The following is a 24,182-nucleotide window of genomic DNA, read 5'->3' as shown; positions in this document are numbered from 1 at the left end:
CTCCTGTCTCAGCCTCGTGAGTATTGGGATGACAGGTGCACACCATCATGCCTGGCTAGACTTTTAGTTTTGCAAGGTAAAAAAGGCTCTAAAAATTGGTTACATAATAGTGCTACTATTCTTAACACTACTGAATTACACAGTTAGAAATGTTTAACATAGTAAATTTTACCTTATGTGTTTTTCAACACAAGTTAAAAATTTAAATCGCACACACATGCCCCTCCTCAGAAATACACACATCTTCTTTGTCCTCCTATGTATAGGAAAAAAATATACGGCTAGTTTTGTAACTATGAACCTACAGAGATACTGCAATGATTTTCCAGGATATGGGCTGATCTGACCATGCTGAACATTCTAGCTGCCAATCTTCCCACCTCAAATATCACTGCCGTCAACACCTTGGAATGCCTGATTTCTACAGAATGGTTCCAGAAACAGCATTACTACCTCACAGGGTACACACATTATGAACATCAGTATTTCTAGTGACCCTGCCCTCTACGGAGGTTCTACACCTCACACTCTCACTCCGTGTCCCTTTGCGCCACTTTCCGTCCTCTTTAACCCCTTCCAGAGGGTTCTGGAAAAAGGAAACATGACAACCTGATTGTGTATATTCCATGAAAAAGTACCGGACATGCTCAGTTGTTACTTTGTGATTAGAAACAAGAAACACATTCCAGACTGGCTTATGGCAGAGCCAAGACACACAGCAAGTTGTTTTGGTTGGTTTCTATAAACCAAGGCAGTTATTTCATCAAAGAAGTTGAACAACTGACAGAAATATGCAACAGTGAGGAAACCCACTGAAAGAAATTCTAGGGGCTGGGGGTACAGCTCCGGGGCAGAACACATGCCTAGCATACAGGAGCTCCTGGGTTTGATCCTCAGTACTGCAACAAAACAAAACAAGACAAAACAAAAAAGAAAATCACCAATATGGCTATAATTCATAACAATTAACAGCGGCTATTTAAGTGCCTGATGGGAGGCACTTCAGTAATCTCACCTCATTTGTTCTGGTAGCCCTGATGGGTGAGAAGAGCCACCCGGAAGTCACAAAGCTCGCTGGTGACCACCACCAAGTAGGAGCGCTCAGCTGTGCCACGCCCCGTGGGACACCAAGCCAGCTCCTTTCCAAGCAGCCAGGCCTTGAGAAGAATAGAATGTAAGGGCAGTGTTGTGGGCACACCTATAATCCCAGCACTCGGAAGGCTGAAGCAGGGGGATCGCCACAAGTTTGATGCAGGCCTGGGTTACAGAGTGAGTTTAAGGCCAGCCTGAACTACACAGTGAGACCTTATCTCAAAAAAAAAAAGGAATAGCATTGAAGGGAAGGTGTTTGCTCATTCATTTACTCAACAAACAGGCATTGTTAGGCACAGGAGACAGAAAAACAAGGCAACGTTTTCTTAGAAAACAAAGCCAGTGTTCCAACAATCTCATCTCCCCTTCTAAGAACTCAGTCTTATGAAACTAAATAGCAGGCTGATTCTATTGAGACTCTTTAGTGATTAAGTCCAAAAGGCATCCTAGTGTCAATGTCTTTAAAAACTCATACTAAGCCGGGCTTGGTGGCACATGCCTTAATCCCAGCACTGAGGCAGGAGGACTGCCACGTTTGAAGCCAGCCTGAGCTACCCGGCGAGACCCTGTCTCAGGGAAAAGTAAATAAATAAATAAATAATACAACAAAACAAAAACTTATACTAACAGATACTAATTCCTGCAGAAAGGAAAAGCAACCTTTCTAATCTCCACAGCAGGAAGGCGAGGAAAGCTAAGGTACAGCAAGGCGAGGCATGCGATGTGAAACAAAGGAAAGCAGAGCTGAGATGCTAGGGTTTTCTTTTAAGAAATGATGATTACAGGCAGTTACCAGGGCACATTCACCAAATGACACAGTGCTTTGCTTCTCAGCATTCTGGACATAGGCAACTCTAACAGGAAATGATGGGAGGGAAGGGTAGGTGATTTTGCAAAAACACAGACCTGTCAAAAAATACATTTACCTTGCTATTTACTTTAAATTGAATTGTTTTATTGCTGACTATAGTGAGGTAGGAAAGAAGAAATAAAGATAGGTAGAAAAAGAGGCAAAAAAATAGTAATTTTTAAACTGTACTTTTAAGAAAAACCGCAGCTTCAGGACACAAAGCTCTCCAGGGCCACACTGCCTCCTGCCCTCCCAGGAAACTCAGGGCAAAACAACTCCCCCAGGTTTGCAGACCCAAAGGAGCTGTAACCAGGGCCGGGCTCTCCCGCCCGCAGACCTCATCCTCAAGGAAGCCGCCGAGGAAGTGGCAGCACCGCTGTGAACTCCAAACTGCAGCTGGTTCACCTCCTACCCCGCCCAGCAAGGGCAGCCTGAAGACACGGGGATCCAGGCCCCCCTCGATCCTCGCCCTGAAGACCTGAGACCCCGTGAAAGCCGCGAGACCACCTTGTCTCTGCCTCTCACCGGCCGCACTCTGTTCTCTCCCAGCGTGACGCCTTCGCTGTGCACAATAAACCTTTCTGTGCCTCTCACCGACGCACCCTGTAATTCTTTTCTACGACCCTGCCAGTAGGGTGAGATAAGGTCCCCATCTCCTCTGTGAGGCACCTCCTTTGGCCTCATCAGGTGACAGTAAGAATTCCTTCTATATTCAGGATATTAGAAAATGATACAGCTTTAGCTCTTACGTTTAGGTCCGTATCCTTTCAAAACCATTTTCACGTGGGTATCCAGTTGTTCCAGCACTGATTGTTGAAAAGACTCTTCTTTCTCCCCTTGAATTGTCTCAGACCCTACCACATGCTATAGATTACATCTAAATGTCCCCACACAGCCTCTTGACTCACAGGTGGGGCTTTTGGGCAGGGACTGGATCGTGGGTGCGGTACTGGATTAGCTCACTGGTTGGTTTTACATAGTTCTAGGTTTAGAGCATGGACTTACTGAAGAGGGATGACCCACCCTGGGTGTGGGTGACACCAGCTAATGGGCTTGCAGCCTGGATGAAATAAAAAGGGAAAGAAGGAAGGCTCGCTGCTTCCTGCCTGCCCTGCCAAGGATCCTTTCTCCTCTGCCATGCCAGACTACCGTGGAGCTAGCCAATTATGGACTGGAATTTCTACAAACTGTGAACTAAAATAAAGCTTTCTTCCTTGAATTTGTGGGTATTACTTATCATGTCCCAGCAACAAGAAAGTAACAACAAGAAAGTCCCAGCAACAAGTAAGTCAACTGACTGCAAATGTATGAGTTTATTTCTGGACTCCCAATTCTATTCCACTGACTCAGGTCTCTAACCTTATCCAAGTACTGTGCCACACTGTCTTGATTATTATAACTTTGTAATAAGGTTTGAAATTGATAAATGTGTGTCTTCTCTCTTTTTTTAAGAATATTGTAACTGGGGCTGGGGATTTAGCTCAGTGGCACAGCACCTGCCTGGCAAGTGCAAGGTCATGAGTTTGATTCCCAGTACTGGAACACCCCCCCAAGCCGCAAAAAAGAATATCGTAACTATTAACATCCATATGCTTTTTTTTTGTTTTTGGTCCTTTGGGTTTCATTATGCAGTTCAGGTTGGATTTGAACTCACTTTGTAGCCCAAGCTGGCCTCAAACTCACAGTGATCCTCCTGTCTCAGCCTCTTGAGTGCTAGGATTACAGGTATGCATCATCATACCCCACCTATCCATATGAATTCTAAAAGCACTTTGTTTAATTTCTGCAAAAAAAGAATTTTGGTATGGATTGTATTGAATTCATGTATCAATTTGGGGAGTATTACAATGTAAACAATATTAATCCCCCAGTACTAGGAATTGATCCCAAGACCTCTCCACTAAGCTATATCCCCAGCTTTATTTTGAGACAGGGTCTTACTAAGTCACTGTCACTAAACTGCTAAATTGCCCAGGCTTGGCTTGAACTTGTGATCCTCTTGCCTCAGCCTTCCACAGTGCTGGGATTACAGACAGGCATACACCACCATGTCTGGCAACAATATGGGATATCTTTTCATTTATTTAGAGCTTCTTTCTTTTTTCATTTTTTGTAGTTTTCGGTGTACAAGTATTACACTTATTTTGTTGTACTTATTCCTAAGTATTTTATTGTTTTGATGAAAATATAAATAGAACTGCTTTCTCAATTTTTTTATTTTGATAGCTAATATATAACAATATGTTATAATTTTACATAGTGATCTAGTACAAGGTGTGAGTGGCAAATAAGTGAATGTTTAAATTTTTTAAAATGTTGGGTGGGAATGGTGGTGCATGCCTGTAATTCTAGCTACTCAAGAAGCTGAGCCACAAAGATTACAAGTTCAAGGCCAACCTGGATATCTTACTAAGACTCTATCTCAAAAACTCAAAAGGGCTGGGGATGTAGTTCAGTGGCAGTGTGCCCTTGGATTTAATAACTAGTACTGAAAAAAATAAATAAATAAAATTGAAAAAAATGATTACACTGAAACACATATTGCCATTACTGCCCTTCAGAATAGTTCTCTTTGGTTCAAACACTTATCCCATCATCTTGCCACTGTTCTGAAGCAGTTCTGGAAGCCCTCTTTCATGAGTGTCTTTAGTTGCACAGTTGTAGCTGTCTGTATGTCTTGAATTGATTTAAATGCTTCCCTTTCACAGTCATTTTTACCTTGAGGAAGAGTCAGAAGAGGCATCATGCCAGATCCTGTGAATAAGGTGGACGAGGACACAGCATTGTGCTTTTAGGAATGGGCCCTTCCTGTTAGGTGGCACTTGACAACAGCATTTGCCGTATTTTTTACCACACCTTAGAAAATTACCCCATCAGTGGTATTCTGTTACAACAGCCCACCTGCTAGGACACCATGCGGCAGGTTTGTAACTGCACCTCCCTTCCTTTTCTGCATTGCTGTACTCACCACTGCAACAGCCCGCTTTGCTACGGGCTACTTGTTCACAAGAACTGAAGAAACAGAAGTTGAAACAAAAGACAAAAGAACTAGATAAGTGAAACTCTATTTGTCCCAATTAGTGTCCTGGGGTACCTCCAGATACACAGATGTTTTAACAGCAGGGTTTGAAAAGAATGACCTGTGAGACTGCAGCTGGAGCTGCACACAAGCTTCAGCGTCAGCTCACCTAGTGCGAGCCTGCTGTGGGCACACTGTGCCACCACAGAGCCCTGCTCGTTCCCTCGCTGGAAGCCCTGTCATCTGCAGTTAGCCCGGTCAGGACATGAATATTCTGGGCTCACTCTCACCAAACCGTTCTCTTAATCCCAGCCTATACATAACCATGTACTCTCCTGGCTCCAGCACTCACTAGCTGTGCAACTTCAGAAAAGCCACTTAACAGCTCTGATTTTCATCTTATGAAAACAGACATAATAAGAGTATTATCTCATGTGTCTGCCAAGGCATTAAGTGTATTACACACATGAGGCTTGGAGGTGTGTTCGTCTAGCGGACGTTATCACTCGCTGTTATGACTGAGGCCTGCCTGGAACACAGCACTCCTAGCGGCTGGCTAAACAGAGTCACAGGAGGGAAGCAGGCTACACTCTCATTTCACTGGCAAATTCAACTGCAAGAACCTACCAAACCAAATAGAATAAAAACTAAGTCCTGTTAAAGCTTTTAGGACAAATACCATTTTTCATCCAAAAGAGACAAATAAAACTCCTTAATTCTACATTCTGTTTGAGAAAACCATAGAAAATTTAAAATTCTTTGAATCTGTTTCCTTAGGGTTTTACAAAATTTAAAAAAAAAATGCAGAAGAGGAACATTTCTAAGAAAGTAAAGTTCTCAACATATTTACTGTATCCTATTCAAAAAGTAAACACAGCTACGCACCTTGATCTTTTAAGCAAGTTATGTACAAGACTTTGTCCTAAAGAAGAAAACCCACCTCATGACTGAAGAATTGCTCCAGGATAGACAGTGCACGGTCCCTGCGGTCCTCATCAATGGTGACTTCGTACTTGGCCTGATCAGAGAGATGGAGGAAAGAGAAATGGCAGTTCTCTTCTTCACCAGCAGAGCCCACGACATTCCCAATTCCGTGGCTTGTGGGACTCACCTGGCAGCATTACAGCCAGGGAGTGCACCTATCAAGCAGCTACAGCCTCTCTTTGGCACCCTGAAGGCTGCAGAGGGTAAATACGTTTTTGTTTTGGTGCTAGAGACTGAATCTGGGGCCTTGCACATCCTAAGAATCTGCCCTGCCAGTGAGTGACATCTCCAGTTTAAAATAAGTCACTTTAGAAAGGGGCTTAATAAAGTAGCAGAACAGTGCCGTGCCCCATTGCATTTTTAGCCGTTAATTGGGGCTAAACAAAATGGGCTAGTCAACAGCATTTCAGAAATCTCCAGAGTCACTTGGGACGCTGAATCAGAACTCCTACAGGAAGCCAAAGTTGGTGATACCAGAGCAGTCTACACTGGGAGTTCAGAGGTCAGGGGCCAGGGGTCAGAAGTCAAGGGTCAGGGACCAGGGGTGAGACCATAGGAGCAGATAATGTCATCCAACCACTATCAGAGGAAAAGAAGTCATTTCCTTGAGCAGCTCCCTAAAACTGTAAAAGATGTTCCAGGCCTGGTGGGTCCTGCACAAATGCGGATGGAAGTGAATTTTATCTCACAAGGCTTCCGCCCTTGCCACAGAAATGTCCCAGGCAGCAGCTCGGAAAGGTGGAGGTAGCAGCAGGGCCAGGCCACTTAGGCTGGCTCCATCTTGGTGCACAGTGCACTGTGGCCAAACTGTGGTGCTGAGGTCACCACGTACATCCCTCCTGATAACTGCTCTGCAGGTACGCAAGTTCCCAGGGTAGGCGGCAGGCCAGGGCCGGCAGCAGTGCCCAGAACTCAGCCTTGGGGCCCGCTGGCAGGCAGGGAGGAAGAGTACCCTGCAGGGCCTGTGTGGCCGCACCCGCCCAGCTGAGCTGTGGCAGAGCAGAAGAAATGCTCCCTGAAGCCCACTGGGGAGAGCGCACCCACGCCCTCCCTGAAGCAGACGCTCTACCCATTTCAACCTTCCTGGCCAGAGCCACAGCCAGGTAACCCGGTGGTTCTTCATATCTCCTTCTGCTCTTGGCTCTCTGGTTGAACCCAGATGCTATTCATTCATTCAACAACCACCGAGCAAGGAGTCAGGTGATGTGGGCGGAAATGACTAAGACTCAGTCTCCCCATTGGAGAACTCGCAAGTCCCTGTCACAAAGCCACCTGAGCAGTGCATGCTGCACAAACAGTGTCATCAGTGTTTTCTCTGAGGCCGCAGGACTGCCATAAGCAAAACAAAACCCGTCACCACAGTCAACAGGCTGTCACCTAGTAACAATGAGGCTGTCACCTAATGACCAACCAACCACAGTAACAGCGGAAGAGTTCACCCTAAAACACAGCCCTAACAACACAGTTTAGCTGTTTTAACATAAAGAATAATTTTAGGTCCCTGAATTTTAAAACTTCATCCGAGTTTGGTAAGCATATCCCACTACATAAGCAAATGATAAAAGAGCCTCAAGACTTTTGAAAAGGTTTTTACAAAGCACGACACCAAAAAGCAATACAAACTTAGTAATGCAAGGCGGTCTTCTGCCTCAGCACACGATTGCTAACACATGGGACGGGCAAGGGAAAAAGAAGCAGGGTCAGAGTCAGGAGACAAGTAACTAAAAGCAAGCACTCTTCTCTGCTGAAGGCCACCCATTTTCTATTGGTCAGTTACTTCTAAATTTTTGAACTTCTAGGCTTGCTAGCAGTGGTTGTAACTCTCTCAATCAGTGAGTCTCAAACAGGATATACGAGAACGCCAGAACCTTCACGGAGCACAGTGGATCCTCACGAGGAACAGCACCCTTGCAGGTGCTTTGGGGCTAGGCACTAGAAGCCACCGTGTCCGCTCCCAGAGAGGCTGCCCCACACGCGCTGAAGGAGCGTATTGTCTCACTTCACCTGCGGCCTTCACACATGCCAGCAGCACGTCCAGACCTGTGCAGTGCCTGGCAGGAGTCTCCAGCCCCCGCGGTACCTTGGTCCTGGAAACAGCGTTTGTACTGACCATACTTCCCTATCAACAAGACAGTGTGACGCCAAGGCCACAAGTCCATCCACTCTCCATCACTGTCCAGGGCTACTTTTTAAATTTTAAAAGCACAAGGCTGGGCCATCCCTCCCAGGACGATGGCTTACCACAGCATCGAGGAATTCAACATGTTTCTTGAGATCTGGCCTGGTGTCGCAGAACTGCCTGAAGAGGAGCCTTCCTATAGGCTGCTTGTCACACAGGCTGCGGTAGTCCTTTTCTAGGGGAAGAAGGGGCAAGCAATGAGCAGGCAGAGTGCTGGCTGTCCACCCAGGGCTGCTCGAGCTCAAGGACTGCTTTCACTCGACACGACAGTGCAGAAAACAGTGGTCCTATAGTATCTTTTCTCTGCATTTTTGCAAATTTACACTGGCACGGTTCAAATCCCTAGGCAGAGCCAGGGACAGCGAACAGAACATGGGGGGTGGGGTGTGAACCTCCTGTTCTCCAACAGCAAAAGCACAGGAGATGGGCTTTCTCTAAGAGAGACCCCTCTCTCCAGCCGCCTTTTGTACAGCACAACCTGCATGTGTGTGAGGTGCACAGCAGGCGTGCACGCAACCAGGGTCTTGTCAACCCTTTCTACTGCACTATGTTCTGTATTTTCACAAGTTACAAATATTACATGTGCTTAAGGAACTTTCTAATTGCTCTTGGTCGACTTTTTTTAGAAGTAGGAAATACTATATACCTTACCTTACGTTAAACAGTGATTCTCTTCTGAGAAGAAGACCCTAATGTTTGGTCAATATATCAAAGGGGATTTAAAATAAAACTTTTAGCCAGGCGTGGTGGCACATGCCTGTAATCCCAGCACTTGGGAGGCTGAGGCACGAGGATTCTTGCAAGTTTGAGACAAGCCTGGGCTACAAAGTAAGCTCAAGGCCAGCCTGAACTACATAGCAAGACCTTGTTTCAAAACGACAAAAAAAAAATAAATAAATATGGGCTGGGGATGTGGCTTGGTGGTAGAGCTCATAGCTTGCATGCACAAAGCCCTGAGTTCAATCCCCAGCACCACAAAAATAAATGAATAAAAATAAAATAAAATAAATTCAAATAAATAAATAAGATAAAATAAAATAAAACTTTTAGCCTGGAATGGTAGCCCATGCCTACAGTTCTAACACTCTGGAAGCCTGAGGCAGGAGGAATACAAGTTCAAGACCAATTTGGCCAATTCAGTGACTTATTGAGACCCTGTTTCAATAATTAAAGGACTGAGAGTATAGCTTGGTACAAAAGCCCTGGGTTTGAGCTCTAATACTGAAAACTAATTAATTAAAGTAAAACGCTCATGTTAAATAGGTTAATTTAAACCTGGGCAAGAACGTTAGTTGTTCTTCCACCAGTAGCTTTCAAGTCAAATGGACAAACACGTTCAGGTTCCACTAAAGTGACTCCAAAGCTAGGAATTAAAATTCATGAAGACAGGTGCAGTGGTACATGGCTGTAATCACAGCTATTCAATAGGCTGAGGCAGGAGGATCTCAAGTTCAAGTAGCCCACGCAACACAGTTAACATCCAGTCTCAAGAAAATAAATCTGAGTCGCTTGTAGAAGAATAGATGGATCTTTATACTATAGTGCTCAGTGAAACAGATCAGACATAGAGGGCTAAATATCACATGGTTTCTCTTCCCCGGAAACCAAAAATACAAATAATTTGAGGAGCAACATAGAGGAGAGACAGTGGCAAACAGGGAGGTAGGTTTTGTGGCGCTGGGAAGGAGATCTAGGGGAGAGGGGAGGAAGAAGGAACAAAAACCATCAAGATTCAACAAGGATACGCACTAATTCACCAGGCAAACATACACTAAAAATGTTAAGAATAAAGTAAAATGCATGAGAAGTGAGCAAGCCAAACCTCAATTAAAGGATTTATTCATGCCAAGTAATCCTGGGAATCCAAACAGTCCTAGCTTTCTCTCACCCAGTACTTCGGATTGAGCCCAGGGCCTTTGCACTAAGCTGCACCTCCAGTCCTTTTTATTTTATTTTGTGACTGGGTCTCACTAAGTTGCCCAGGCTGGCCTTGAACTTGGCATCCTCCCATCTCAGCCTGCCGGCCAGCCGGGATTCCAGGCCTGCAGCACCACGCCCTGCTAGCAATCCCATTCTGGATCACTGAGTCTGTACACGGGAAAGTCCAGGTGAGGATGTAAGTATTTGGCTGCCAGTGCACAACTGCTTGCTTCAACACACCTCACAACAGTTTTGCAAAACTTCTACAACCTATTTTGTCTAACTGGGCTATTCCACTTTATTTTAGTGGTATACGTTGAGTACCCTTTAAAAACACAAAGCCAGCTAACAAGTCATGCTTTTGAAACAGAGATAGTTGTTAATACTTTTCTCCCTAACCAAAAGATTCAGAAGAGCAGAGAGCTTTCAGCCGCACACAGAGACCTGTGTGCAGGTCTGCTTCCTCGACTCCCAGGTGGGAAATGATCGACAGTAAAACAAAACCAGGACAGTGACAGAAAGAATGAAAGCCGCGCAGAGTCAGGCACCCTCAGGAGGCAGGACTTTGTGGGCTACTTGGAAGGGGGAAAGCGGACGGGACTGGATCCCGGGGCCAGGGCCCCGGCGAACAGCACTTCCAACAACGGGCACAGCCAGGAGACACTCAACACTTGCAGCCCTTAGTGTAAGTCAGAAGAACCGCCTCGGATCCCTGGCAGGAGGGAAAAACCTTTCTCCAGTGTCTGTTTTACAACTGTGCTCGTGATTTTGCTACAAGCCACCCAGATTCCCACTGCTCTGCTCCCCAAGAACCCAGGAGGCTTAGGGGACAGGAAGGAAAGGGGTACTTAGAGCTAGCCTCGTCTCCCCTTGTCTGGGTGCACAAGGCCTTCTCCTGGAGGGAGACAGGGGAAGAACACAAGGAGCCCACAGGCAAGGAAGTTCACATGAACTTGACCTCCTTGACCTCCTGGGTGGGCACCTTCATAGCTCTTTCTGATGGATACGCTAATTTCTGACGGAGGCACCAGTTTTCTGTCCATTCACCTGAGCTGAGGAGAGGAGGGGTAGCAATTTATACCCTCAGCAGGAGGAAGTTTGGAGAAGCAGTTTATATCTCTAAAAGAAAAAAAAAAATCCTAGCCTACAATCCGTTGCGGTGCATGTTTGTAATCCCAGCACTCTGGGAGGCTAAAGCAGAATGGCAAGCTTGAGTTCAGCCTGGACAACTTAAGAGACCCTGTTTCAAAGGTAAAAAGAAACAAAAATCTGAATTTTTTAACCTCTCATTTAAAATTTCACTTTTCCATGCATTAGATTCTACATCCTATGAAAAGTACTATAAATCAAGAAATATGTCACAAAATAGGTCTCCAAAGCGGTGCACAGAGGTCCTGATCCTGCAGGGTCATAGCAGCTGGTGCTGGGCTTCTGACCCCCCTGTGCTGGCACCCTGAGCGAGGGCGCCCACCATGTCTGGAGGAGAGGAGGGCGGGTACGGTGGCCCACAGGGCCACACGGTCAGAACAAGAGGCACAGCAACAAACCAACTGGTTAGGGAACCAACCAGTAAGAGACAGTTTCTGAGACAAGAACAAGCCACTTGTCACCAGCACACATGCGCACACACACATTCTCCGTCTCTGTCTCTTTCTCTCTAGTTCTCATATAGAGAGAACACTAATTCAGTGTTATTTTTTGTTTTTTTGAGACAGGGTCTTACTATGTAGTGGAGACTGGCCTTGAACTCATAGCAGTCCTCCTGCCTCAGCCTCCTGAAAATTGGGATTACAGGTGTGTGCCACCACACCCAGCTTAATCCAGTGTTTTATAACTTGCTTATCTGTACAATCTATTCTAGAACTTCAAAACTAAAGGATGATAATTAGAAAAATCCAAGCTATGCTTTCTGTCACACTAAATCAAATGCTACATACACTAATAAAGGAAATAAAGACCGCATGTACAGACTATCTCGGGGAAACATTGTTCTGTTCAGTGGAAGTTCTGTCTGTACATCTTCACCCATTCATTCATTCATTCATTCAACAAAAGCTTGACTCAGTAATGTTCTAGTGACATACAAAGAGAACCAAAGATTTGATCTTATAGCCAAATCCAGTGTTGCCCAGGCTAGCCTCAAACTCCTAGGCTCAAGCCATCCTCCTGCCTCAGCCTCCCAAGTAGCCAGACCAGTGATGGTGAACCTTTTAGAGACTCAATGCCCACACTGCAATTAAACCTGAAGTTTCAGTCTAGAAAAGCAATTCATGCACCTTGGGACACCCATCGCGGAGCGGGCTCTGGGTGCTTGCTGCAGCTTGCCTGACGCAGGCTTGCTGTGAGACCGTAGGCAGAACTGTGCCAGGCTCTGCTGATGTTTAACAAGCTGCTGAGACAAATCCATGGTGAAAGAATGGCCACTTCACGCAATGAGATGTGCTGCAGCTCAGTGGCAGAGCAGCGCTCTGCTCAGTCTCTAGAACTGAAGGGAGAACAAGTACTACCCACGCTTACAGCATTATCGATGAACTTTGAAAACAGTGTGTCACATGGAAAAAGCCAGTCACGAAAGACCACCTAGACTATGCTTCTCATGTATATGGAGTGTTCAGAACAAGCAAGCGAGGGGACAGGACGCGGGTTTATGACCGCCCGGGGCTGGAAGTGGAGGAGGGAAAGCGGGCTGCAGTGAGGGAAGGTTCGTGGGGTTGATGAAGATGTCACGAGGCTGTGGTGACGGCCGCACAGTGTCGTGAGAATGTGGAAGACGCCAGGATGTGTGCTTTATTTCACTGGCAGCGCTGGGGACTGGACCCAGGCCCGGTGCGGGGCAGTGCTGCACCAAGTGCCCCGTGTCTCCAGCCGTGACTGTGCACTACGAATGGATGGACTACAGTTCTGCCTCAAACCAGCTGCTATATTTAAAGCTTACAAGGCCAAAGCAATAGGTTGATCATAAGGGTAATCATTTATGGGAAACAAAAATTACCTCCCTCTGTGAACCATCTGAAACTAAGTTTGATCACTTGAGATGTTTAAGCTTTCTTCGGTAATTTCTTTCTTTCTTTTTTTTGGTACTGGGAATCGAACTCATGACCTTGAGGTTGCTAGTCAGGCACTTGAGTTTCTTGGGGGGTTTTTTGGTTTTTTTCTTTTTGGCACTGGGAATCGAACTCATGACCTTGAGGTTGCTAGTCAGGCACTTGAGTTTCTTGGGGGGTTTTTTGGTTTTTTTCTTTTTGGCACTGGGAATCGAACTCATGACCTCAGGCTTGCTAGGCAAGCACTTATGCCACTGAGCTATAAACTTTCTTTAAAAAGAACTATTATAATACTAAAGAAAAAGATGACTGGTTTATAAAAACCATCTTGCAATAAAGATGTCCTTCCTGTCCAAATACAGTATGAAACACAGGAGGTAAAAAAATAATAATATGTAAATAACTAAGATCTCCATATGGAAAAAAAATACTGTGGGCCAAAAGTCACAAAGAAGAAATATAAGGTATATTCACATCCACAGAGCCACCCCCACCCTGACATACTATGTTTTTATTGGACTAATGCTTTCATCAAATTACCAATAACTTTTATTATTATGCATAGGAAACTAAAAGGATATAATGGTAGCTTGGTTCATGAACTTAATTCTTTCCATGATTTTAGTCACAGAATTCACTCCACGATTCTGGCTGCAATAGAATTAAGTTCATGAACCGAGGCACCACTGTATTAAGAAACATTTAACAGTGCTCATTTCCAAAGACAGCAACTGCCTGGGACACGGAGAGGAACTTTCACTTTGTCTCCTGCTATGTACGGAACAGTGAGAATAGACTACTTTTTAAAAACGTTCTTTATGAAGAAGTCAACAGTCGTATACTTTATCTTTGCAGACTAGAAAATCTAGAGGTTTCTTTTTCTCCTGGGATAGGAGAATCTATCATAAAAATTTTTTAAACAAATATGAGTTAAAGACAGAGTAACAGAAAAGAAAAGAAGAAATAGAGAGAATCTAACAAGCAGCGTAGCCAGACCACAGACCCTAGCCAGCGGTCTACTCACCAATGAAATGCCTCAGCTCTCGGCACTGGCTGACAGTGGGCAGCTTCAGCATCTCCCTCCATTTCTTACTACGACCATTTTTTTGGCCATATCCTCCTAAATTTGAAAAAGAAAAGAGGCATTTTTCTGAGTTTCTTTGTTAAAATACTAAATGTACTGACATGGTGCTTGTAATAGAGAAGGCACTCTTTCATAGCCAGCAATATCGAGGGGTTTTTTGCGTTTTTTTTTTTTTTTTTTTTTTTTTTTCTTGAGACAGAGTCTTGCTATGCAGTTCAGGCTGGCCTTAAGCTCACTTTGTAGCCCAGCCTGATCTCGAACTCACAACAATCCTCCTGCCTCAGCCTCCCGAGCACTGGGATTATAGGCATGTGCCACCACACCGCGCTAATACCCAGTTACATCAACTACGGCCACTAACATATCTCAATATTTGACTGGATGAGTACAATTTAAGCTTATGATGACTTGTGCTACCCAAAAAGTCGGCTTTATGAAGGAAAAACTCCAGCGGTGCAACCAATCCCAGCCTGTTATTTAGAAGCCATGGAGCCCTGACCTGTAAGTAGTTCTGCTGAGGCTCAGCTTCCAAATTTGTGAGCCACATCTAATGTGATATATTGAACTAGCTGCTGGACAAATATTTATATTTTTCCGTGAACATATATTTACTGATCACCTACTACATACTAAAAATGTTGAAATCTCTGGGAAACCAATGGTAAAAACCACAAAGTCTGGAGTGTAGCTCAGTGGTAGAGTACTTCTCTAGCATGCATAAGGCCGTGGGTTCCACCCCCAAAGCTGAAAGAAGAAAAGTCCCTGCCCTACATTCTAGGTGAGGGAAGGAAGATCTACAAATCAGTGATAAATGATTAGAAAAGTATTAGCCAACTGAATACTATTTTGACTCAGTAGCATCAGAGGAGACCTCCATTCAGGCATCACGAGTAGCCATGACACAGGACATCAGGTGTGGCAAAACCGGCAGAGGATTTGGGGTTTTGTTTTGTTTTGTTTTTCATTTTTCTTCCAGTACCAGGAATCGAACTCAAGACCTTGCGCTTGCCAGGCAGGTGCTTTGCCGCTGAGCTAAATGACAGGAAAACACTCAAGGGTAAAGGGCAACTGGGATGGAGGAAAAGAGAAGGGAAAGAAGGAGAAATTTTGTATGTCTGTATATACAGAATATTTAACATACTTGTTCTACTGTCTTCTATTTCTTTGCTGAAAGAAACTGTCAGTGAGTCCTTGGTTGATCAATATTGCGTGTCTCTATCTGTTTTCATGAGAAACCACTTTGAAGATATCAACATGTAATTCAACAAGCATTGTTAATTTCCTACCACTTTGTTTGTAACTCTGTATTGTCTGTACTGTTCTTTTGCTATTTTGTAAAAGGTTGTCTGTCTGTTAATGTTTTCCTCCTTTTATTTTTAAAATAAAAAAATTAAAATTAAAAAAAACCGGCAGAGGAAGTAGGTGTGGCCTGTTAATTAGAAGATATTAGACACATGCACACACGATTCCCAAAGCCACAATTCCCAAAGCCCTGACCGTGGACTTCTGGGGAGCACTCCAGCAGGTTTTCAGGAGGATGGCCTAGACCTGACGTCAGCCTGAGGCGTGGGATTTCCACACCGCCTCTCAGAACCTGGATGTAGAAAGTTCTCCAGGGTTTCAGAGACAGCATAGAAGGACACACTGGCCCGTGAAGACTTTGCTGTCACGCCTTTCCATGACAGCCCATGCCCTGTCTCCAAAGGCAGCGTGTACTTTGATCTTTGCTCCCGCCTTCTTTTCCACTCAGCCTGGGCTCACTCTGCATCCAGCTTCTCTCCCAGACTTTTACCTTCTTGAATAAACTCTGCCACTGCGTTTTGCCCATTTCGTTCAGTTGGTCAAGGTGAGAACCTGGAAACCAACTCCACAAGGAGAGGCAAGCAGCCCAAAGCCTGGTAATGTTTAATTGGCAAGCCACTTTTTTTAGAAACAGAGAGCAGGCAGGCACTCAGGAGGCTGAGGCAGGAGGATCCTTACGAGTTTGAGATCAGCCTGGGCTATAAAGTGAGCTCAGAGCCTGAACTGCAGAGTGAGACCCTGTCTCAAAAAAAAAGGCAAAAAAAAAAAAAATTGAACAGTCCATGGCAAGCAGAAGGCAGCAAGGAACAAGAGATAAGAGACCCTCTTTCTGTCCCTTATGTCTTTTATTTATTTATTTTCTTGAGGTTCAGGCTGGCTTTGAATTCACAATGATCCTCCTGCCTCAGCTTCCTGAGCCGCGGGATTACAAGCATGTGTTCCACCACACCCAGCTGTCCCTTATATTTTAACCAGGCTATGCATGCTTAGGGTGGATAGCACTCACACCCAGGGTGGGGCACCTTTAATCCTACCCAGAACTATGCCAAATCTTTCAGAGGACTAATTTAGTAATCACACACTTCTAATCCCAGCAGCACACACTCCAGATCCAGCCACCTCTGAAAAGCCCTACCTGTGACCGAATGAGGCTTTGGAGGGACATCTAGACACAAGCTGTGACAACCCCCATGATAGGAGTTGCTTTAAATTACTCTTCATAGGTAATGCACATCTGTAGAGTCAAAAACAAAACACACTTGTGTTCTGCAGGCACAAACCTGCATTCCCAAGTACTCAGGAGCCCGAGGCAGGAGGCCTGCCAAGTTCCAAGCCAGCCTTGGCAACTTAGTGTGACCCTGTCTCAGAATAAACTAAAAGGCCCGACATGCAGCTCAGTGGTACAGCACTCTCCTAACACGCACTGAGGCCCTGGGTTCGGTCCCCAGTACCCAAGAAGAAAGAGGCAGTCTTTTCTTCTATCAAAAAAGAGCTCCAGGGAGATGAAGCCGGCTTAGTTCCCTCTCCTCAGGGAGCCAGCAGCAGGTCAGGGCTGCCGCAGACGTTCCACACAGGACCTTGCCTGTGTCGGCCGTCCCCACTGCACCTGTTCTGTCGCCCGGAGGGGACGGGAAGCGACAGCCGAAGGGCGAGGCCAGAGCCAGTGTCTCGGGCAGGTGGGGCTGTGCGACGGGGACCTCTCTGTGACTGTGCTTGGAAGGGACGGGTGCCCAGCCAGCCGCGCACGCGTGCCCGCCTCCGTGCTCTCTCCCTCACCTGCAGGCCGCGGCGCTAAGAAAAGCCGGAGCCTCTGGAGCCGCCCTCGCTTTGGTTCCATGGCACACGCTGAGACCTGCCAGGGGCCACTGCAGCAGAGAAACTTCACAACTCTCTCTGGAGTCTGTTTGAGTAACCCGCTCTGAGGACGACAGGACAGCTAGCATGCGTTCCCAGAACCCTAATACTCAGGAAGCTGAGGCGGGATGGGGGGTCACTGAGAGTTTGAGGACAGCCTGGGCTACATAGCAAGTTCAAAGCCAGCCTGATGTAGTGAGCCCCTTTTTCAAAAAAAAATAAAAAAAATTTAATAAAAGGAAAAGAAATGTGAATGTAGCTAAGTGATAAGAGTACTCCAGTACTGGGGGGAAAAAGAACCAGCAAGAGTACTCTCACTAGTCTAACACAGACAGTGCCATGACGAGATTTAATCAGTTTACAACCTCCCAAAGTGCACGCAGTAGCTCGTGCCTGTAATCCCAGCTCCCTGGTGGCAGAGACCCGAAGTCACCCTCAGCTTCCATTCAGGAACCTCTGGCTGTTCAGGCGGCTCAGAGTGCAAGGTGCAGTCCTCACAGGGGCGCGAAGTCCCCTGCCACTTCTCCTGGACCGTGGAGGACCAGCTTGCCAGGCAGGCTCTGCCGTGGGGCCCCGGGGCCGCGCTGCCCTCTGCCTGCAGCGCCCCTTCCCGAGGGCCTCCTGCTCTCAGGGCTCCTCTCAGCTTCCAGGCCAGGCCTTCCCTGCCCTTCACCTCCCTTCTTGCTGTGTTTTTCTGCATAGCACTGAGCTGTTACCTAACACGCTGCAGTTTAATTCCGTTTTGTTTCCTGTCTTCCCCAAAGGTGTGACCTGACCAAGGGAGGGCACTGTGCTTTGCTGACCCTGCAGCTCTCGCGGCACCGGCAGGGAGCCGATGCTGGGTGGCATTGCTGATCCGTGAGCAGCCGCCCCGCACACAGGCTCCGGAGGCGCCACTGCTTGAGGCCCTCACTGGACACCTCTGCAAGACGTGCTGCAGGTTACTTCACTTTTTTGTCTTTTTGGGGGATATTTTGTAAAGTGATTTTTTTTCCCATATGACCTTTTCATTTTTTTAGTTCATTTTTTGAAATCAGTACATATTTGTCATACATAATGATCACATTCATTGTAAGGAATCTGTACCTGTACATGATATATACCCTAATTCTTTTTTATCCCATCCTCATGATGATTTATCTTTTTTAATGTTTTTAATTATTTTGGCTTTCTTGAGATAGAGTCTTGCTGTGTAGTCTAGGTTGTCCTGAACTCAGTATGTAGCCCAGGCGGTTGAACTGTGGTGATCTTTCTGCCTCAGCCTCCTGAGTGCTGGGATCACAGGATATGGCACCATGCCAGGCCATAAAGTGATGTCTGAGTTGGTTATACAGTCGAATGGGTTTCATTTTGGAAGGTTCATGTATGCACATAACACACACTGGTCATTTTCACCCCACATCAACCCCTACCTACCGTCACCCAGTTTCACATTTTGAGGGGATCTCAATGCGTATTATAGTTTGATCATTGTCCTTGCAATGCCCCTCACTGCCTTTTCCTTGTTCAGTAATATTCCTTTGCCATCATCCTTTTAGATCCCCCACGGCAGGAAGAACTGTGGTCCTTGTCACTCTCCTTTCTCCCTTTCCTCCCTCTGCAGCCCTCTCCCTTCCTTCCTGTGGTCCTGAGGATGGAACCGGGGCCTCTGCACTGAGCGCCAGCCACGCTGCTGCTTCCTTCTGAGTCAGGGCCTCCCTAACTCACCCAGACTGGGACCACAGGCGTGCGCCTCCAGGCCAAGTGTCACTCCGCTTTCCTGCCCCGCACCTGCCCCAGGGGATGAGGACAGGGACCCGAGATGCGGGTCCCAGGGCCTGCTGCACCCCGGGACAGACACCACCAGCTCAGCAGCTGCAGCAACGTCACAGATCCCGTTCACCTGGCAGTGCGACACTGACTTCCTAAACAGCACCCAAAAAAGGTGCAGGGTTCCCGTGTAAACCCTCAAGCACCAACCTCTGCCAGGAACTGAGACGAACAGCCCCTGGCCAGCAGCAGCCAAGGCCACGCTGTCATATGGCCTGTGAGCTAGAAAGCGCTCCTCGGTCAGCGGTGGTGCTATGTAAACACTGAGCACGGAGCTACAGCTGCGTCCACAGCACAGCTCCACACTCCCTTGCTGACTTAGAAAAACACAAAATACAGCCTTCAGTATAAAATAAAAACCCGGCCAGGATCGTGGTGATGCACACCTATAATCTCAGCCCCCAGGAGGCTGAGGTAGGAGGGTTGTGAGTTCAAGGCCAGCCTAGCTACACATAGTTTAAGGCCAAGTATGTTAGCAAGACCCTGTCTCAAGCAAGCAAATACTATAAAGAAAATAAGAAGTCTGGCATTTCTAAGTATGAAGCCAACTGGCACTAAAAAGCTAAATAAAATCTGTTTTGCACCCTGCTTCCAAACTTCTGCCAGCTTCTTCTGAAACCACTACTTCTGGGCACCGTCACTACCAGAACTGCAGACCGTCTTCCCCCAGTTTTCAGCCAGCACCCACAGGTATACGCCGCGTGCCAGGGACAGAGGGGACACAGAGCTGCCTGTGGCAGTCACCACGAGGCCCAGGCCCCAAGAAGCACAGGGACAAAGGGCCCGAGTCTCTTGCAAAAGATACCGGGATTGTAGCTTGAAGGAAGAAGACAATCCCGCCGGGAAGGGAGGCGCCAGAAGCTGAAACGCAGGGAGCATCTGCACCCGGCTGCAGAGGGACTGGAGAAAGAGCAGGCCAGGCCAGGCAGGCGGGGACCATGATGCCCCAACGGCTGGTATTTGACTGGCAGTGGAGGTCCAGGGCCAAACTGTCAGCATGAGACCCAAGTGGCCAAATCTGCTTCAGAAAATGCTTCTTACAGCACTGAGTACAATAAAGGAAAAGAAAGGCTGGAAGTAGAGACACCAGCTAAAAAATTCTCACCCTGAGTCCACAAGAGGAAGGGTGTGGTGGTGCATGCCTGTAATTCCAGCACTCAGGAGGCTGAGGCAGGAGGGTCATAAGAGATCAGAGTAGGCAAATTAGCCAGACCCCCCCCAAAAAAAAAAAACAGAGAGATACAGAGACACAAGACAGACAGACAGATAGACAGCAGGGGTACCAGATGAAGATAAAGAAACAGGCATGAGAAATAATGGGCAGGAGGACAAATGGGATTCAGAATAGGGAAGCTCATGCATCTAAGAATGAGAACAGACTGAACACAAAGAACCAGGTTCAAGAGCAGTCAGATTACAAGGTGATGTCACAGTGCCAGCTCCTCATCGTGACTCTGGGACACAACAGGAAAACCTACAACCACAGCCACCCCTGCTCACTAAGTGCCAAACACTATGCCACATAATCCCAAGGACTCTTTTCACCAAAAACTGGCCTCGGTCCAATGTTAAAGAGCAAGTTATCGCCTAGGAGAAGCAGGGCGGTACTTGGAAAGCATCTAGCGCTCTGCCGGGACAGAGCAAACCCTCACAACGTCAGCTAGCTGTGGTCATTAATATCAAGGCTCTGTGGCCAGACTGTCCTCCCTGCCAATCTCATCTTTTAGTTTCTAGTATATTTCACCTTCTGTCCTGAATTCCACAAAAATAACAAATCAGCTCCTTAACCTCAAGTTTTACTAAGCGCCAAGCAGTGCCCTCTGCCTGCCAGGGCAATGAGCCCTGAGAGGAGTGAGGCACGGTCAGGAAAAAAGCCAGGCAGGAATCTGCCGTCACCGCCACAGTGCCACGCCCTGGTCACTGATCAGCAGCCCCTGCCCAACCTCACATCGGCCCACAGCACGTGGACACTTGTCACCCCTTCCCCGCACTGCCTTCCGTCTTGGCACCCCTCCTTTGCTAGCACACCACATGTCTGTGCAGTCAGGCCACCCTGTTAGAAAGTAGTCTCCATGGGAGTAACTTCTAGCATTCTCTATTTTGTTCTGAGATAGGATCTTGCTATGCAGTCCAGGCTGGCCTCAAACTCCCAACAATCCTCCTGCCTCAGCCTCCTAAGTGCCAGGATTACAACTTCTAATGTTCTATAGCACAGTAAAGTATCTATGCTTGACAACTATTACTTGTGTATTTCAGAATAGCCCAGAAAGGGTTTTCAATGTTCCCAAAATAAGGAAATGTTAAATGTTTAAGGTGTGGATATGTAAATTACCATGATCTGGTCATTGTGCTTGTATACACGTATTGAAATACTACATTATACGCTACAAATATGCTTAAGTTAGCACTCTGTAGCCAAAAAAATTCTAAGGAGGAAGCCTCAGCAAAAGCATTGCTAATGATAACAGAATATATTAGCTGTGCCTTGGGTGCTAAAGAGACTGCCAAATACGACAGCTGGACTCAGAACAGAATTGCTGCATGTGTGTCTGAGCCACTTCCCCCTCACCGAGACAGAATACCTGGCCCCACAAGGGTTACCTTGGCTCACAGTTTGAGTCCAGGCATGAACAGGATGGCAGAAGGGCCTGGTGAGGAAAAGGCGCTCGACCCAGGGAACTCAGGAAGCAGAGAGAGAAGGGAGGAGCTGGGAACAAGAATTCTTTAGGTCACACCCCAGTGACCATCTCCATCCAGGCCTGCTTCTGAACAGCACCTTCAGCTGCCCAACTCCTCAGTGGGCAAATCCACTGACAGGGCAGGGCAGGGTCCCACAGTCCACCCACTTTCCATACACATGAGAACGGGGGCGGGGGGCTTTTAGAACTAAACCACAACAACAGAAGACCAAAGCCAACTTTAAATGCACATGTCGTATAATCCTCTCTGCACTGATGCTGTGGATTTTTCAAACAGATAAACTGGGGTTAAGATCTAATAAGAAGTATGATATAAAAGAATTTAAACAAAAGTCATAAGTTGGTTAACAAATATCTTATATACAAAAAATCCTAATTGGGGGGGGGTTGGAGTTTGTTTGTTTGTTTTTTAGTTTTTTTCTGGTACCAGGAATCGAACTCACGACCTCCGTGCTTGCCAGGCAGGCACTGTGCCGCTGAGCTAAATCCCCAGCCCATAGGTTTTTTTTTGGAGACAGGATCTTGCTGTGCAGTTTTAGGTTGACCCTGAACTCACTACGTAGCCCAGGCTGACCTCAAAGTCAGTGATCCTCCTGCCTCACCCTCCTGAGAGCTGGGATTATAGGCAAAAATTCCTAAATTAGAAAAACGATTGTTTTGTGTTTTATTAACAAAATGTTCATTTTACTCTTCTTTAAAGCATGCCTGGCACAGTCACAAACAATGCTGTGAAGGCGGCAGCACCCGCCAACCTTCCTCAGAGGAGAAAGGGTCCAATAGTCTTGTTTGAGACCAGCTTAGACTGTGTGGGCTGCCACAGCGAAATACCATACACTGAGAGAGAAACAGCAGAAACTTGTTCTGATGGCTGGGAAGTTGAAAATCAAAACAGATTTGGCGTCAATCAGGGAACTTCCTGGTTTACAGTATCTACTTGTCATGACCTCAACATATTAGAAGAAGCTTGGTTATCTCTTGGGCGCTGTGTGTGTGTGACCAGGGATGGATTCAGGGCCTTCGCATTGAGCTGTATCCCTAGCTCTTTTTTATTTTTTGCTTTGAGACAGGGTCTTGCAAAGTTGCTAAATGATCTAGATTGAGCTTGAAGCAGTAGTCTTCCTGCCTCAACCTCCCCTAGTGTTCGAATTACAGGCCTGTGCCACCACACATACACTTTAGGAGCTACTCTGAAGCGAACAGACCAACAGTTATTAGCTTGGGGAAACAGTCCTAAATTACAGCCAACATTCAGCATACGTCTAACGTTTTATATTCAATTTCTTTTAATATTAACAAAACTGTACATAAAGACTCCTTCCAAAAGCAATAAATAGTAGTCTTGCTCACTGAGGGCAGGCCTCCTAAGAATCACAACGCTGTGGCGTTAATAGGAGGAACAAAACTCGCAAAACTCTTTTTTGAAACTATTACTGTTGCCCTAAGCTTTTGTGGAAGAAGATACTGGTTTTCGTTTTCGGCATTCATAGAACATTTATATCTACCTCATTCCTTAATCTCCGCAGCACTATAATGAAGTTCCCTCGGTACAATAGTTCCTATTTGTACAGCGTAGCCGGATACGAAGGTAGAGGGGAATGAACACAGGTTTAGACCTAATGCCAGTCAGACCCGACTTCCCACAAGGACGAGCCCCTTCCAGGCGCGAGCGGGAGGGCGGAGCGCGGGACGCGCTGGCGCAGCCAAGCGCTCTGCTGGGAGGGGAAGAGTGGGGTGTTCGCAGAAAACCAAGGCCGGGTTCTCTTTCCACTCTGTTTTTACGAGCAGAAAAAACACGATCACTGCACAAACACAGCGAGAGGACGAGGCCTTTGTTTTCAAACCCCGCCCCTCTTGCAAGCGGTGGAAGCCCGGGTCTGGGGCACAGGAGGCACACGCTCTACGCTGAGCTCCCGCTTTCTAAACACAAATCATTCGATGCAACGAGGCATAGGAGTAAACGGAGGAAAAGAAGTTCAGAAACAGATCCAAGTCCATACGGAGATTTACTGCAGGACAAAGTTCATTCTTTTTAACGGTTCTGGGGAGTGAACGCTGGGCCTTGTCACTGAGCTATGTTCCTAGTCTTTTCAAAAGATTTTGTGTCAGGGACTTACTAAATCGCTAAATTGTCCAGACTGGGCTCGAACTTACGATCTCCTTGCCTCAGCCCAGCAGGGCGCTGGGATTACCCGCTGCTCAGGTCCCTCCGAGCCCTGTCTCTGGCCGGAACGGCATCCCGGCCGCAGGCACTCCGGAGCTCCGGGGCAGGGTGTCCGGCTCGGACTGCCGACGTGCGGGGGCTTTCCACGCGGGGTTCTTCCTCCCGACGCGCACCGCGTCAGCGGC

The 24,182-nt window shown here is 46.7% G+C and overlaps 1 protein-coding gene across 5 annotated transcripts in view; it reads right to left on the bottom strand.

The window, feature by feature from the left end:
- The window catches only part of Grk4 (G protein-coupled receptor kinase 4), a 58,645-nt gene that overhangs the window by 33,634 nt on the left and 829 nt on the right, over window positions 1-24,182 (bottom strand). For all 5 annotated transcript variants that reach the window (XR_001231762.1, XM_005408756.2, XM_005408752.2 and 2 more), the window contains exons 2-4: window positions 14,113-14,208; window positions 8,187-8,299; window positions 5,902-5,979 (exon numbers count right to left, since the gene is read on the bottom strand). Coding sequence is in view for 4 of the 5 variants with exons in the window: in XM_005408756.2 (XP_005408813.1) it covers window positions 5,902-5,979; window positions 8,187-8,299; window positions 14,113-14,208 (287 nt within the window). In the remaining variant the exon portion in view is untranslated. The remainder of the gene's footprint in view (window positions 1-5,901; window positions 5,980-8,186; window positions 8,300-14,112; window positions 14,209-24,182) is intronic.

Source organism: Chinchilla lanigera, unplaced genomic scaffold (assembly GCF_000276665.1).
Source record: "Chinchilla lanigera isolate Chin_1 unplaced genomic scaffold, ChiLan1.0 scaffold00113, whole genome shotgun sequence".
NCBI classification, from domain to species: Eukaryota; Metazoa; Chordata; class Mammalia; order Rodentia; family Chinchillidae; genus Chinchilla; species Chinchilla lanigera.
Note: the sequence above shows the minus strand (reverse complement) of the source record. Positions and strands in the feature narration are given on the sequence as shown.